Source organism: Oratosquilla oratoria, chromosome 31 (genome assembly GCF_046742065.1).
Source record: "Oratosquilla oratoria isolate Oo_2021 chromosome 31, ASM4674206v1, whole genome shotgun sequence".
In the NCBI taxonomy this organism is placed as follows: Eukaryota; Metazoa; Arthropoda; class Malacostraca; order Stomatopoda; family Squillidae; genus Oratosquilla; species Oratosquilla oratoria.
Window position 1 is genome coordinate 18,693,951 of NC_134807.1, and position 16,838 is coordinate 18,710,788.

The 16,838-nt window shown below is 37.4% G+C and overlaps 1 protein-coding gene across 1 annotated transcript; it reads right to left on the reverse strand.

Moving 5' to 3' along the window:
• Positions 1 to 3,908: 3,908 nt before the first annotated feature.
• Positions 3,909 to 16,728, reverse strand: LOC143041464 (uncharacterized). Its single transcript, XM_076213363.1, has 6 exons — positions 16,657 to 16,728; positions 11,290 to 11,336; positions 10,810 to 11,021; positions 9,898 to 10,288; positions 8,122 to 8,568; positions 3,909 to 7,260 (listed from the first exon to the last, which is right to left on the reverse strand). The coding sequence occupies exons 1-6, from the start codon at positions 16,674 to 16,676 to the stop codon at positions 6,650 to 6,652; spliced, it is 1,728 nt and encodes a 575-aa protein (XP_076069478.1). The 5' UTR covers positions 16,677 to 16,728; the 3' UTR covers positions 3,909 to 6,649.
• Between the last annotated feature and the right edge of the window lie 110 nt (positions 16,729 to 16,838).

Genomic DNA, 16,838 nt, shown 5'->3' on the forward strand with positions numbered 1-16,838 from the left:
CTAGGAAGACGTGAGAAGGATACAAGGGGGGGGGTGAAGTCATCTGCTCCAAAATATTTGTTTAATTAGAATAATAAAATCATTCAAAGAACAAATATCTGCCATTACATACATGCAAAGTATAATTATAGCAGTCACTCCAACCCGTTTTCTATAAAGCTAGTTCTCCTTACACGTTTTGGACACGTCACCGATACCAACCACAATTTGCTTATGATCAAACTTTTTTTTCGCTCCTTTTGAACCAATGTTTCGTTTTTATTTACTTAGAAAAATGTCTCTGGAATGTACTATTATTTGTTTGAGTGGCTTTCATTATTAAGATTTAATACAAACAGAAATCTGTTTTCCTGAACAATGCTAAGAAATAAGTGCAAGAATCATTTCACATGAACAAAAGAGGGAGTGGGGGCGTGCGGGTCTACTGGAAGCAAAAAAGGGGGCGTCAGGTAAGATAGTTTGGGAATCACTGCTCTAGGCAGTTAAGATGGCAGGGTTATATTTCGTCGTCGTCTTTTTCTTCTTCTTCCACTTACTATTATTATTATTAGTATTGTATGGAAGGCAGATGTGGAGGGAGTGAACATGAGGTGGATGGATGGGGTGAAGGGGGCTTTGGGGAAGAGGATGTCTGTTGAGGAAGGAAGGGAGAGGACGGAAGACAGAGGTGAGTGGAGAATGGTTGTATATGGATGATGTTGTGATTGCATGAGGAGGAATGGGAGGGGGGTGGGAGTGTTTTTATGCCTTTCCCTTTTTGGCTACCTCCCTTGGAAGGGGGAAAAAGCCTTGGTATATGTATGTATGTATGTATTATTATTATTATTATTATTGTTGTTGTTGTTGTTGTTGTTACTATTATTATTATCACCATTACTATAATTATCATTATTATTATCATTATTTGATTTTCGTCTTTTTTCATAACTAGACACTTGGTTACACACAAGGGATTCAGAACCATTTATTTTGTTTCCCAACTGTACAGGTAAAAGTGCCAAGGAGCTTTTGTTTTGTTTATTCTTTAACACATGATTGATATAATCATAATAATGCACACTAGACCAGTCTGATTTCATCACTGACATTTCTTCCTGCAATGATTCTGAATGATGGGGGTGATAGACTCTCGTCACCAATGTTTTCTACTTGTGTTCTTTGATTCCATGATAAACCAGAACATCTTATCCCTAATGCACCATATAGATTAGTTCTAGATATATGGATTTGTGTAGTATTAGAATGCCGGAATTCGGAGGTAATGTAAATCAATCTAAAAATCCATCTGTTGGTTTTGTCTTACATGCACGAGCTGTAAAGGTTTGCCTGTGTGTGCTTTGGGCTGCTGAAGCTGAGCATTCGTTTTCGACTAAAATTTGTGGGAAATTAGCAAAAAAAAAAAATATATATATATATATATATATATATATACACATATATAGGCTAAATGGTTGGTTTCAAGTCGATGGGTAGTTTCTGATTATCTTAATTCCGCTTGAAAACGCGCTTACAGCGACAATTCTCACATTCCAATGTAGTAATTTACACAATTTTATACCATGTGATTTTAATTTACTGTAATTGTGTTTTCATTTAATAGTGGTTTTTATTTGTGATATTTGGAGTTTCTTGCACATAAATTATATAGAATTTTAATGAAATTCCTTATTTAAACAAAAGTAAAGAATTTATTAATTTCGTTTATGTAGCAAAATATCACATCTTTTTCTGTAACTAATCTTAACAGGTAACTGCCCTAGTAATGGTTCTGAGCGCTGCATTGTGCATCTATGCATTATTTGCTTAATTATGATATTTGTATATAATCTTGGACTGGCATTTATGTATAGTTTTTTGTAGATTATCCCTGCACAAGTGCTTACTGCCCTAAGCACCTTCCATTAGTGTTGAAGAGATCTATGACTAAAGATGATAAATAATAATAATAGTAAATAGATAAATGCATCGCTCTTCAAAGCACAAGTAATCGCGAAGCAAGAGTTTCTGTAAGGCTCGTTTCACACGTATCGACTTTTCGCAGTGCGCCGTCCACGACACGACGTCGTGCTCTCATATGACCGTGGGTGTCTATGAACGCTTTCACACGTCACGACCACGTGTCCAAGCGCCCATAGACATTCATGGTTATTTGAGAGCAAGGCGTCGTGTCGAGGACGGCGCACGTCGAAAAATCGATACGTGTTGAAACGAGCCTTCGAGCAAGCGATGATCCGAAAGGTCCACGATATATTTAAAACCTTATTTCTCTTTCAAGTGTTCATGAATACCATATTTCTTGTTAATTTCCATTCACTCGGTTCACATTTATGTGAATTATTTAGTTCCAGTAACAAACGTGTAAATTTCGTATCTTTCTTATTGTGGGTTCAAGCCTTTCTCATGTTACTAGGAGCGAATGTTATGACCCAATAGTGTAAAGGAAAAGGCCTTGGTCTTCGGTACACGTTTTCTGGTATATAATACACACACAATATAAATATATATACATACATACATATACCAAAGTTTTCCCCCTTACTAGGGAGGTAGCCAAAAAGGAAAAGGCATAAAATTATTTCCACCCATTCCATCCCTGAATACACTCCACACCCCTCCCTCTTATCTTAGCACCTCCTGGATGACGGGTCATCCCTGCACCTTGTCCACTGCCCTGGGTCAGAAGCAGTGCCGCCAGACACAGCTAGCACATCCACAGCAAGGCCGCTTCATTAAATCGGCGACCCCCCCTCATGCATAAAAGACGGGGAAGAGATATAATATATGACTGTATGAAGGAGTGATTGTGCCAACAGCACTGTATGGGGCAGAAACGTGGAACATGAGAGAAGAAGAGAGAAGGAGTTTGAATGTGTTTGAGATGAGGTGTCTGAGAAGTATGGTGGGGGTTACTAGGCTAGATAGAGTGAGAAATGAGGAGGTGAGGAGGAGAACAGGGGTGAAAAAGGATTTGGGAGAGAGGGTTGATGAAAGAATATTAGGATGGTTTGGACACATGGAAAGAATGAGTGAAGAAAGACTAGTAAAAGAGGTATGGAAGGCAGATGTGGAGGGAGTGAACATGAGGGGACGTCCTAGGATGAGGTGGATGGATGGGGTGAAGGGGGCTTTGGGGAAGAGGGGAATGTCTGTTGAGGAAGGAAGGGAGAGGACGGAAGACAGAGGTGAGTGGAGAATGGTTGTATATGGATGATGTTGTGACTGCATGGGGAGAAATGGGCGGGGGGGGTGGGGGGTGGGGTAGTGTGTGTGAGTGAGTTTTGACGCAGCCCGAAGGGATTTCTCCCCGTCCTCTCCTTATATGCAAGGGGGGACGGAGAGGGGGGGTCGCCGATTAAATGAAGCGGCCTTGCTGTGGATGTGCTGTGTCCTGCGACACTGCTTCTGACCCAGGGCGGTGGGCAGGGTGCAGGGATGACCCGTCATCCAGGAGGTGCTCAGATGAGAGGAAGGGTGGGAGGGGTGTGGAGTGTATTTAGGGATGAAATGGGTGGGAGTGTTTTTATGCCTTTCCCTTTTTGGCTACCTCCCTTGTAAGGGGGAAAAAGCCTTGGTATATGTATGTATGTATGTACATATATTATATATATATATACTACTCTGAACTGGATGAGTTTAGCACTAACTAATCTCATCCGTTAGCTGTCCCTCTACTTCTGTTTCTCCCCAAAATGTTTTAGAATTCTCTCTTAGAATTTGTTGTGTATTATTTTCCTATGATTTGTTTTTTATTTCATTTATTTATTCTATTCATATTTTAACACTGCTTTTACTCCTATGTGAGATTCTAGGCATGACATTGCTTTCTCATTACACTTTACACAATCACAACAATCTTTCAGGGTACAGAATACGAAATTAATAATAATCTTTATTAATCTGAATATGGTACAAAATATTTTCAATACAGTGCACAGTTTCGGACAAACTATTTACATATAAAGATGATGTACAAATATATAGCAGTAATACAACTGACATGGACATAAAGGTTGCAGAAACTCTCCATGAGGAATGTGGAGTGATTAGTCGATAAACTAATTTGTTATACCAGTTGCCACTTTATATTTCAGTCTAATTGTTTTATTCAACTGACAGGAGTCACAGACATTCAGTGCAATAATCAATAATTATCATACTTCAACACGTTTAGATATTGGGCAAGTAATCTACATGGGCGTTATGTGGCGCGAGTGGGTATATGATGATACCGCCGTTGGCGTCCTATATTTATTTTATAGTTGTAGCTGAGTGATCCCCATATTCTGTGAACTGGCTTGATCATATTTTCTGTGGTTATTAATATTCAGAGCGAAAGAGAACGGGTAATATAGCTGTAACTTTATATTTTATATCGTGAATATTATGGTGGATCATCGGATTATCGTACATCAGGCAGCTAATGCTGCCCACGAGACTGACTCGTATTGAAGAGGTTAATTAATGCCTTTCCAAATAAAGAAGAACAACAGAGATGAATGAAACAGCTTAATGGCAGTCACAAACAGGATAAGTACAACCTGTTATGGAAAGGATTAATTTAGACAAGTTTAACCCCTGTTCTACCACAGGAGTGTCACAGAGATGAATAAAATAGCCTGGCAACAGGCAAAACAGGGAAAATACCACCTAATGTGCAAAAGCTTAATCAAGAGATTTAAGCCCTACATTACCAAAGGCATTCTGCAAAAATGAATACTTTGGTAACAGCCATAATTAAAAGTAAAATGCCACAGTGTAGATGAGATTAATTAATACGGTATCAAATCTTTTCATGACCAAAGGAGTGTGAAAGATATAAATAAAAATAGCCTCATGGCGGTCAGAATAACATAAGTGCAATTAGTAAGCACGGTGTTAATCAACTCATTTACTAGCAAAGGGGTGTTACATAAACAACCAATATAGTTTGCCAGCAGTCACAACAAAAAGAAAGAGAAGAAAAGAAAAAAGAAAAAGAAAAGAAAGAAAAATGTGAGTGAAGAGTTTACTGAGATAGGCTTAACAGTTAACACTTCTTCTTCTGAACATGTAACAAATAAGTACACTGAATAAAAAGAAACATACTGAGTGGTTAAATAAAATCATTTGACATAAATGAGGTAAAATATGTAGTGGTTGCCATGCAATAATGGGATAAAAAGTGTTGATTTAAGAGAGATGAGAAGACTATAATTATATACATACATATATCAAGGGCTTTTTCCCCCTTACAAGAAAGGTAGCCAAATTCATAGCATAAATCAACTCCCACCCATTTAATCTCCACATACTTCATTCCCATTCACCACCCCTCCCTCCCTCTTGTCGTGGCTCCTCATGGATGATGGGTCATCCCTGCATCTTGCGTATGTGATGTAATGAGATGGGTGAGTAGGGAGGAAGGCTTTTGCATTGAACTGTATACTCATCATTTTCATATGATGTTCTACAGGGAGATTTTTGGTTTCTATGTGCACATGTTCTAATGGGGTGGTTTTGGCACATCCTATTATTATACTAAATGCCCTATTTTTTATGGCAACACAGTGGTAGCATCTCCCTTCCCTCCACCATCACCATAGGAGGATCAAAAAAGGACAAGGTGGAACCTTGAATACAACACCTATGTATTCACCTTGGTCTTCCAATCACGTGTTGGACTCGTGATCGACAGCTATTTCCCTCCCTGAAGAGAGCTCAGAGCTCATATGACCGATCTATGGGTAATGCTATGACCGTACACACACACCCAACTCCCTGCCCACGAGAGTCAGAGTAACAACCTGAAGCAACGCGATACCGAAATAATTTCGGCCCTGGGCAGGATTCGACACAAGTACTGTGAGCACCACCATGCTGGCAGTCCAGCGCTCTACCAACCGCGCCACTGAGTCGTGTAGACATGTAGGCATCATGAGGTGCAAGTGAGTATATAAGGATGCCAGTGTTGGCTTCCTGATTATATTTATTTTGTAGTTGTAGCTGAGTGACCCTCTTATTCTGTGAACTGGCTTGATTACTCTTTCAGTGATTACATTCTGGGTGAAAGAGAATGAGTATAACAGCTGTAATTTTATATTTTATAATGCACCTATTGTGATGCATCATCGTACATCAGGCAGCTAATGTGTGCATGAATATCTGACTCGTACTGAAGAGGTTAAATGGCAAAGAATAGGTTCAAGGAGGCAACAGAAGGACAACAACAATAAAAATGTCTCTATTACTCATTTGTGAGTACATATTTTACTCTAACACAGACAAATAATGAATGGCTCTGGTCCATAGGGGTGCCCAGTCCCTAAAGAATTGACAATATCACAGTACAGGTATGGGTTGGGTGTATGCTTTAACTTAGCCACCACCTTATAATGGAGAAAACAATTTTGTGTGTGTGTGTGTATATATATATATATATATATATATATATATATATATATATATATATATATATATATATATATATATACACACACACATTTTGAAGAATTTTTATCACAAGGCATCTAAAAATTTAGACAACTTTATGAAGGAGTTTTCTGACATCATTTTATTCTCTTCAGTCCATGTACAGCCCTGCTGTTGAAAAATGTCCTGGTCAAAACCAGAATAAAATCCAAAGAAAATTACTGGGTTGAAAGGATTATACCTACTTAAGAATTAGACTTGGATGTAAAGGCTTTCCTCCGGACCTCCTCGAGAGGCCAAGCCTCAGCCCAATACCTACACCCACCCCTGGTGTGGTTTTACTACTGACAGGGGATATGGTTCCCCTGTTGGCGTCATTCAGCAATGGGCTACGGAATGGCGTTTTAACAAGACCCACAGGAACTCTCCCAGGAGAAGGAGATGATGTGGTAGACAGTGATGATTTTGTCCCAACAGATGATTGAGATGACTTGACAGTTCCTTTGGTGCTTTTAGGAACTGTGTTTTCCTTCTGAAGTATTCTCTTTGGCACTATTGCTGATGCTTTAGAGCTTGCTGGAGATTGTCCTGGAGAAGTAACCACTTTTGTGGTTTTCACTGTAGAATTTTTAGGTGATATAGATTTTCTTTCTGCTTTCTTACCTTTACCTTTAGCGGATTCTTTAGTCGTAGCTTTAGTTACTTTGGTTTCCTTCTTCACTTGTTCTTTCTTCCCTTTTGTCTTCTTCTTGGGACTTGGAGCGAAATCACTCTCTTCAGATGAGATGGAGTCATCACTCTCTTCAGATAAGATGGAGTCATCACTTTCTTCATCCCAGTCATCAGAATCCTCTGCAACAATGAAATAATATAAACAATTTTCTTGCAATTTATGGCAGCTCTCCTCATGAAGGGGTTGCCAACCCATGCAACACCAGTAGTTCCATCCAACCCCTAAAACCAAAGGGATTTTGGAGGTTGTTAGGGGTTGACTGATTGTGGCTGTGGATGCTGCCAGGAAAATTAATGTGGCAGTGGGAGAGAGAGAGAGAGAGAGAGAGAGAGAAATAGGACTGTAGAAAAATATGGGTGTCATGCAGTGTCTGAAAAAGGAAGTAGAAGTTACAGTGGATTGACTAGTGAGATTGTTTAATGTGTACCTATAGGAGGTAAGTGTGGCAAAGGACTGGAATATTTGTATAGCTTCACTATATAAAAGAAAAGGGGTACCTGCAAGTGGTGGTCCTACAAGAGGACAGCAATAGAATCATCTCACTCTTGCCTGTCTTCAATATCTGTCAACACTTTCATCCTCACCTGGAGGTGCAGCCCCAAAAGGCTGACACTTGTCTCATGACTGAACTTGAGATGTCCTTTTAACATTTTAAACCATACTTTTCCACCTTTTTACATAGAGCTGACAATCAACAAATATTCCCCTATTCAGCCAATGACATAGAAACACTCCCACACTAAATTAACATAGAAAACAGTCCAACATTTCTTCTCTGAGATCTATGGGAGTAAAAACCATATCCAGCTGCTGGGGAACTGCAAGTTTCCCATCAATAAAACTTGAGGTAACCATTATAGCATTACAATAAAATTACATTATCGAATATCAACACTATACCAAAAATAAATATAAAAAGTTATAAAATCTATAACCACTGAAAGTACACATACTGAGAGTGGGCATACAATGTTACGTACCATCAATTATTACAGCTTTCTTATTTCTCCTTCCTGCAGGACCTGTGATTTTCTCTGGTGTCTCATCCTTGACCACCACATCCTCTAAAGGATCACTAGTTTTGTCAAATTTGTCCGAGGTCTCATCTGATAAACTTTCACCTGCAGGATTTGTTTCTCTGGTTATTGTAGATTCATTCTCCGAGTTCTCTGTGGATACCGAATTTACCAAAGGTGTTTCTTCTGAGTTTCCTCTTTCTTGAGCTATCTCTTCTGAAATTATTGAACTTTTGGATGATTTATCTTCTATGATATCTTCCTTCTCTGATATGACCTCTTTTGAACTCTGAGATTTCCTGGGCGACTTCTTCTTTTCAGGTTCCTTCTTCTTTTTCTTTTTGGGGCTTGAAGTACTGCTGTCCTCTGATGCATTTTCATACGACTCATCTTCCCAGCAGTATGAATCAACTGAAAAAAAAAAAAGCAAACAACTTGAGAATATTAGATTCTAATTAAGAAGTACTGTACACCCATCCCATAATTTAACAGCCAAAAGGGGCTCACTGGTCCAATAAATGTAATCAATTCATCATATTTACTGTAATTCAATATCAGACTTACCAAGGACTATAAAGATGGGTACTTCATATAAATGATTATATAGTGGGGGAATCAGAAACTTATTCTCAGCCACTGAATTAAGCCTGTTGCCTCTGATATCCATCAAACTAGGGTTTGTTAAACTGAGGGGTGAGAGCATGTATATACATGTGTGTATATATATATATGTATATATATATATATATATATATATGTATATATATATATGTATATATACATATATATATATATATATATATATATATACATATATATACTTGCAGAAACCAATTGGAAAATTAAATAATTGAGTACCGAACGTTTTCATCTATTCAAGACATCATCAGGGCACAAAGAATGATGTCTTGAATAGACGAAAATGTTTGGTATTAAATTCTTTTATTTTCCAAGTGGTTTCTGCAAGTATTGTTGTCATGTGTGCTTAGTGATTTGTTTTGCATGTATATATATATATATATATATATATATATATATATATATACAGTATATATATATATATATATATATATATATATATATATATATATATATATATATATATATGTATATATATATATATATATATATACATATATATATACATACATGTATATATATCAAAAGGCATCTTCCCCCTCACATGAGAGGCAGCCACCCAAGGCATGCACCCATCCTCTACCCATCTGTTTTCCTTTTAAAAATCTCACAGTTCCTTGTAGATGAAGGGCCATCCCTGTTCCCTGCCTATTATTTGTGTCAGAAACAATGCAGCAAGACACAGCACCTCCACGGCACAGTCAACAGCCAAACTGGTTTACCACCACCACTTCATTTATATGGCAACTCTTCCTCCTCATCCCTTCATGAGTATATACATACATGTGTGTGTGTGTGTGTATGTGTATATATATATATACATATATATATTTTGGAAGAGGAAAGACTGGTGTCTTAATCCGAGTTTTATTTTTGACTAGTTTCACTACAAGCTTTTCCAAAAGCTTGTAGCAAAACTAGTGAAAAAAATTACAAAGTATATACGAAGAACATCCTTTTGAGCTGAACCATCTTTTCATACATTCTATCCAATCTTTTGCACTCTTTCTACCCAGCCCCATGGTATTAATAAACTTAGATTTAAAAGGTTATCAACAATATGATTGTTGCTTTACACCATAATCGAAAAGCTTTACTTGCCTTCAGCGAAAGAAACTTTCTTCCTTTGTCTTTTGCCTGTCCAGCCCCAGGAGGTGCTCGGTACTGGTTCATCTCCGTTCATAAACACTCCACACAATTCACTCTCTGATTGTTTGCCGTTGGTTTGGTGCTGACTGTCACCATTCCTAATTATTTCACTTTCTAAATTTCTATTTTCCTTTCTTTTTATTGTCTTCTTTTCTGATAAATCATTTTCACAACTTTTTGATCTGGAACTTGCAGATGCCTTTGCCTTGTTTTCACTGGATGATGGTGGAGTCTGGCTCACTGGTTTCGAGAAACTATCACTTTTGAATTCATCATCAGACGAGTTTTCACCATTCACACCTCCCTCTATTTTTGACATCTTGAGAACAGCTTCTAGCTCTCGCTGCAAATAGGACACTTGTTAAATAAAATCATCTTTATTCACTAATGTGTATAAAAAGAGCAGTGAGAATATTCGACATTATATCTAAGAAGTTTAAGGGACCAATGATAGGTGTCTACTTGTGGTAATCCTGCAAGATGGAGGTCAGAAAGAATCGCCTCCTTCAAAACTCATTAACACCTTCACCTTCATTAGGAGGTAGAGTCTCCTGACCTGGCTCAAGATTTCTCTCTATCAATTACAAATGAATTTCCTCCACCCTTTCACACAAAGAGCACTGATAACTCACAACTGCTTTCCTCCCCTTACCTCTGCAAATTAGTAACAAAGAAACATTCCCAGCCAGCCTCTACAGGGGGCATCTCCTGAGGGTGTTGATAGGATTTGAAGATGAAAAGCATGGAAATTATTTTTTCTAATGATCATCTTGATGGGCTACCACATCCAGGCTCCCATCACTGGCCCTAAGATTCCTCTCATTATAAACATATAGCTACCTAATCAAAACATCTGTCCTCTACCTGAAATAGTTTTTCTTCCAAAGAAAGACGTTTGGCAGGAGCTTTCCTTCCTGACATCTGTTCCTGTGCTGATGTGTGGGTAGAGACTTCAGGAGAGTCACTTATCTTCTGATTGCTCTTCTTCATCTGTTTAGGACTTTTATCTGAAGCTTGGGCATTACCTTGGATGGATTTGTTCTTGTGGTGGGATGAAAATCCCATGAAATCCTCATCTGTAAAGGTTAGACAAATACTGTAAACTGATGACTTTTGTAGTGTTTAACAAATGGCCTTTTATTTCACAGAGAACAAGCGGTTCTAAGTCACTGAAGTACCAGTGACTCGACCTTTGTCCTATAGATAGTTAAACAAGATCATTTCTGCTTGCACTCACAATAATGAGAAATTCATAACCTTTAAATTAATCAATACAATGTCTGTCAGCATTTTTCAGTCAAAGGTGTATCTATTATTAGTACTAACGAATACTATAACACTTACCCTCACTGTCATCCATGAATGCTGCATAATTGACAGATTTATTATTTCTGGAAATCACCAAATAATGTATGAATTACATAAACAATCAAATGCATGAATCAGAATTTTGTGTTGAACTTTTCCACTTCATTTCAGAGAATAAATATGTATATGTTTAAAAAGAAAACTAGGTGGCTCTGTATAAAGTTGGCTATGAAACAGGATTGAGCGATATCCTACAATAGTTTATCTGTTTCATAGATAGGCATACAAATGAGTTGTATATTTGAAAATGGCAACTGTTGACAGTTTTGGCAAATACTGTCTGATGATGAAGCCTTTATTGAATGCACAATGTTTCACTTGTTTGAAGTTTTTTCAAGTGCAAAACCAAAGAATAAAAACTCCAACACCTTTATATACTGCAAGTGTATTCTTCATCTTTATATATGACAAAGCTCTATGAAGCAAAACATTGTACATTTAATAAAGATTTCATCTTCAAATGTTGTTTAATGAACTAGATGGGACATTGTTGAAGGATGTGGGTGAGAGATAGATGGGAAGGTGACACTATGCATGAAAGAATACAGTGCAATATTCATTTGTTTACAAATGATTCTGTACTCATAAGTGATAGCTGAGGAGGACTGGTGAATAGTAACAGTAACTGGACTGGAGACATACAAAAGAATGATTAAAATAATTATGGGAAAAAAAATGGGTGGGTTGGTTTTTCACTGGTGATAACCAACATTTTTGTCCTTGCATGTCAAAGAAGATTTATAAAGCATAGTATAATGGAGGAACAGTAGAAATTAAAAGTGATCCATATTTATATTTTTAAATGGCGATCAGTCTACAATCATAAAAAAACGCTATTTTGGTCTGTAAGACATCACTAAGGTCTCTAAAATAGTGAGCCTATTACTACTTTCATTGTTTATATTTTTCATCATGCAGGAGTGCTCCATCCTAAGGCCAATAAGATACTTAATACTAGTACAATGGCTTTTCAGTTGGATACTTCTTCAACGTAACTGCCCACCACTCATCGATGCTACCTCCTACTGGAGGCAGGGATTTGTCAAACTGAAGATGTCTGCTGATTGAACTCATCTTTGCCTAAGGGGATATAATCTTATTTTCATTTCAGTTGGCAGAGTTTGGAGGTATGAACATATGACAGAATGTTCTTGTGCTTTGGGATCAATAGCTAACATCTGCAGTTGGATTCCATAATTCTTGTATGCATTCCTAACTTTGGTGAGAAATTATTGAATGTCTTCAGGCTTCATTTGAAGGACTGTGCACCTACAAACATCCCTAAGTACCTTAGAAGATTCCTGTCACTGATAAATAAGTCTGTTAGCTGTCTAGATGACAAATTACACTATATTTCATATTTTGGGGAGCATGTTAAAAAAATTCTAAATAGTTCGGCAAGTTCATTACATGTTTTATGGACAACTTCTGTTCAAATGTCAGCACAAAACTCTTTTAAGAAAAATTCGATTTTTTTTTTTATTATTGCATAAATACATAGTAGGGATCTTGCTCTAGATGCTGGTAAAGTGTTTTTATCGTACCGCCATTTTTAAAGGGTTTAAAGGGCCTACCCTCCCTCCCCCCGGCAGCCACATGCTGCGCACGACCATTGTTTACATACGTCTTGACCATATTTTACCCTATTTTTTTGCGTTTGATACACTCATAAAGTTTTCTCTTACGTCCGGCATGCACGTGAGTATGTGGTGTGAGGAAGTTCAGCCTGCACGACTGGCAGTGGCCTGACCCTTACAAAGTAAAGGACATGTACACGTTAGCTTGCCGCATTCACTAATTTGCCGTGTGAAATTCGCATCTATTTTTCAGTGAAGAGATATTTGAAGATATTAGCCATGCCTAAGCTATCCAAACAAAAGGCACACTTGCAGAAGATAAGAACGTCTACATTAGCAACTCAAGGGGAGAAAGAAAGAACCCCAGCATCAACTTTGTTATCACCACCTCCGCCACCACCACTAGTACTCCCTCCAGCAGCTCTCTCCCTTCCATCTACATCCACATCCTCAGCACCTGATCCTCTGTCCTCTACACATATATCAGACAAGTTGTCTCTACGCAAACAACTGTTTGCTAACAAGTAGCTACAAGGATGCCTCCTTGTTGCAACACCTTGGGTTTAGAGTCTCAAACCTCACAGTGATGTCCCTGATGCAGCAAGAGCCTGTTCCAACACCAGAAAGGAAACCCAAGAAAAGAAAGAGAGCTGAATCCCAGCAATCAGACTACCTTGCTGGGTCATTCTAGACCAAGAACTCAAACTTTGCGACAAAGAGTGAGGTGGCGGCTTATGAGACCCTCACTTTGAGTGAATAATATCCTACACTGTAGGAGGGTACAAAGTGCCTGAGTTACTTGAAAGATGCAAAATCATCATGAAAATACAATGGAACCTGTTTTCAATGGGTCTTAGGAGGTCCAATGTAAAATTTAGTCAAACTAAGGGAAAAAAAAACTTTAACACTCATTTCTGAAAAATGTAAGTTTTTGATACTCAAAGTCTATCTCCTCCCTCAATTTTCAACCAATTTTTGCATATGAGGTCTCTATTAATAGCTAGATAAATGACAAAAAATAAAATAGAGTTTTTTTGCATATGTTAAATAATTTGTTTTAATAACGTGTCAAAGTCAAAATTTTGCTTTTTTTTCGATAATTTTTTTATATATTTTTTACTCGGCGTTAAACAAAGATATTAAAAAAAGCTTTCTATTTTGTTTTTTTATATATGTAGAAGATTCTTTTGCTGTAAAATGAAAGACATCGAATAAAAATTGTAAGAGGAGATAGGATTTGAAAGAAGCCCAAAAATATGGTATTTTTTACGTTTTTTATTAAAAAATAAAAAACTACTCGTCAGATCTGAATAAAACTCATGCTGTGAAGGTTTCCTCAGACCTAGATATCACACAGAAAAAATCAGCAAGATCCTTCAGAAAAAAAGATTTTGGGTGGGGGGTCCCCTTAATATACTACAGGCAAGAAACTGCAGTAAATGTACATATATTCATGCAGAAATGAAAAAAATAAGCTACTTTCTGTAAAATCTATTCTTACAATCATGAAAAATCAATTGAGATGGTCGTGTGTATATATTACAGATGCAAGATGAAGGGACACAAGAATGTATGAATGTTGGAGAAAAAAAGACCTGTCAGCAGACCCAGAAAATAACAAGAAAGTTTGTTTAAAGAAAATAACATTGAGAGAAGAGGAAGATTTTGAGAGAGTGAAATCAACAGTTCTCGAAAGAACAGCTTGGAGTGGATGAGAATGGATTAGAGCTTGGATCAGTAACAGAAAACAGGGGGTCACCATAAATGGAGTAAAATCTGGGTGGGGCAATGTTACTAGTGGGGTTCCCCAAGGCTCGGTTTTGGGTCCCTTGTTGTTCATTAGGTACATAAACAACTTAGACAATGGGATAAATAGTGATGTTAGTAAGTTTGCAGACAACACTAAAATAGGATGCCTAATTAGGTCAGGAGACGACGCAGAGGTTCTGCAGGATGATCTTAACAAATTGTTCACATGGTCGCTGAAATGGCAAATGAACTTCAATATCTCTAAGTATAACGTGTTAAACATAGGGCAACACAACCCCGAAAATAGATACAGCTTAGATAACATGCTTTTAGAGAAAACTGAGTGCGAGAGAGACTTGGAAGTTCTAGTGAGTCCGGACCTTAAAACCAGAAAACAGTGCATTAGCACCAGGAACAAAGCTAACAGAGCATTAGATTTCATTGCTAGGACGGTAACGAAAAGAAGTGCAGAGGTAATTATCAAACTCTATCTAGCAATAGTTAGACCCATCCTTGACTATGCAGTACAGTTTTGGTCTCCATCCTACAGAATGGACATCAATTCACTAGAATCAGTACAGAGAAGAATGACCAAAATGATACATGGACTCGGAAATCTGCCTTACAAAGAGAGGCTCAGGCACCTTAACTTACACTCTCTAGAAAGACGCAGAGTACAGGGTGATCTAATAGACGTGTTCAAGTGGATCAAAGGCTTTAACAAGGGTGATGCAAACAAGGTCATCATATTAAAACAACAGGGCAGGACTCGCAGTAATGAATTTAAACTGGACAAATTTAGATTTAAAAAGGATATAGGCAAGAATTGGTTTACTAATAAGGTGGTCAATGAATAGAATAGAGCGTAGTGAGCGCTGAAACTATCAGTTGTTTTAAGAAATGGTTAGACAACTTAATGGATGGGGATGACAGGTGGTGATGGATATGGAGCTGCCTAGTTACAGTTTCCTTCATTCTTATGTTCTTATGAGAATACTGAAAGATTGTCAACTGATTAGTCAATTGGCCAAAAGACATCTTAATGAGCAGGTGAGCAAATAAGCACCAAGACCCAGCTATACTGTTTACTGCTGAGTAGATTCCAACTCTATACCAGACCAGGTGTCATTCATGTCGACAGGACGTCAAGACTGAATGCCTCAGTACTCAGTAGACCTCCATAGCTCGAAATTCAGAATGGATCAAATTTAACACTGTCTATACATCTCATATGGTATATCTTTTGTAATATATGTCAGAACTGGATGATATATACAGAATATTAAAAAATATATATATAATGTATATTTTTTTACATTAAAAGGTTGTGGTGAGCTGTCAACCAGCGAATGTTCCCCATCCCCTACCACTTTCAGCGAGTGACAAAGAAACAGTCTACATTCATACAACACAGTAAACAGTCCACAGTAAAAGTTTCTTCCCAGAGAGATCTGTGGGATGACCTGAGGACTGTTGCCTGCCACTGTGAGGCTGAAAGTTTTTCACTTGTGAAACTTGAGGCAACAGTTGATTGAATGAAACCACATTTCCTTTTACAAATATACACCTACAATTGATGAATATTTTGGGAGATAAGTACCGTGCCCTCCGTTATCCAACAAAATTATCTACCACGAACAATATCTTAATTGGTCAGAAATAACTAAGTCAAATTTAACCTAATCACTACTGTAACTGTTGTAAATTTATCAGAGGAAATTATAACTTAAAACATCGGTACTATATGTGACAATCTTAAAATTATCGTAATGACCAATTCTAGATATTTCATACAATTTAATTTGACCAAAACTAGGGTTAACAACTATAATTAGTAATTCAAAAATGAAGCCATAGGCTAAATAGTAAATAGCCTCTACCAGAGAACTTCTGTGTCGGTGAATTATTTCTACTTCTGCAGACGAATTCTAAAACTAGTTTGTGCTAATATTCATTATATTACGTAAGTATTCTTTCCCTCCCAGTGTGACATGGGCATGGACAATTATAATCTAACCTTTTTACTTTGGCTGACATAATATGATGCACTTTTTCTTTGGTGAAAGTTTAATGTTTATTTGTTTTCCCGCGTGATCAGTTGAAAAACTCCGTTATTTATGATTGTTGTGTTACCAGAAAATTTAACAACTGAATTTGTAATGATATTTTATTATATTGGATAAAAGTTTATTTTGTTTT

Excerpts from the sequence above, each read along its gene's own strand:
- LOC143041464 (XM_076213363.1), bottom strand. The coding sequence starts at position 16,676 with ATGTCAGCCAAAGTAAAAAG. Across the intron at positions 11,337-16,656 it reads ATGTCAGCCAAAGTAAAAAG|AAATAATAAATCTGTCAATT; the intron begins GTTAGATTATAA and ends GGTGATTTCCAG. Across the intron at positions 11,022-11,289 it reads ATTCATGGATGACAGTGAGG|ATGAGGATTTCATGGGATTT; the intron begins GTAAGTGTTATA and ends TAACCTTTACAG.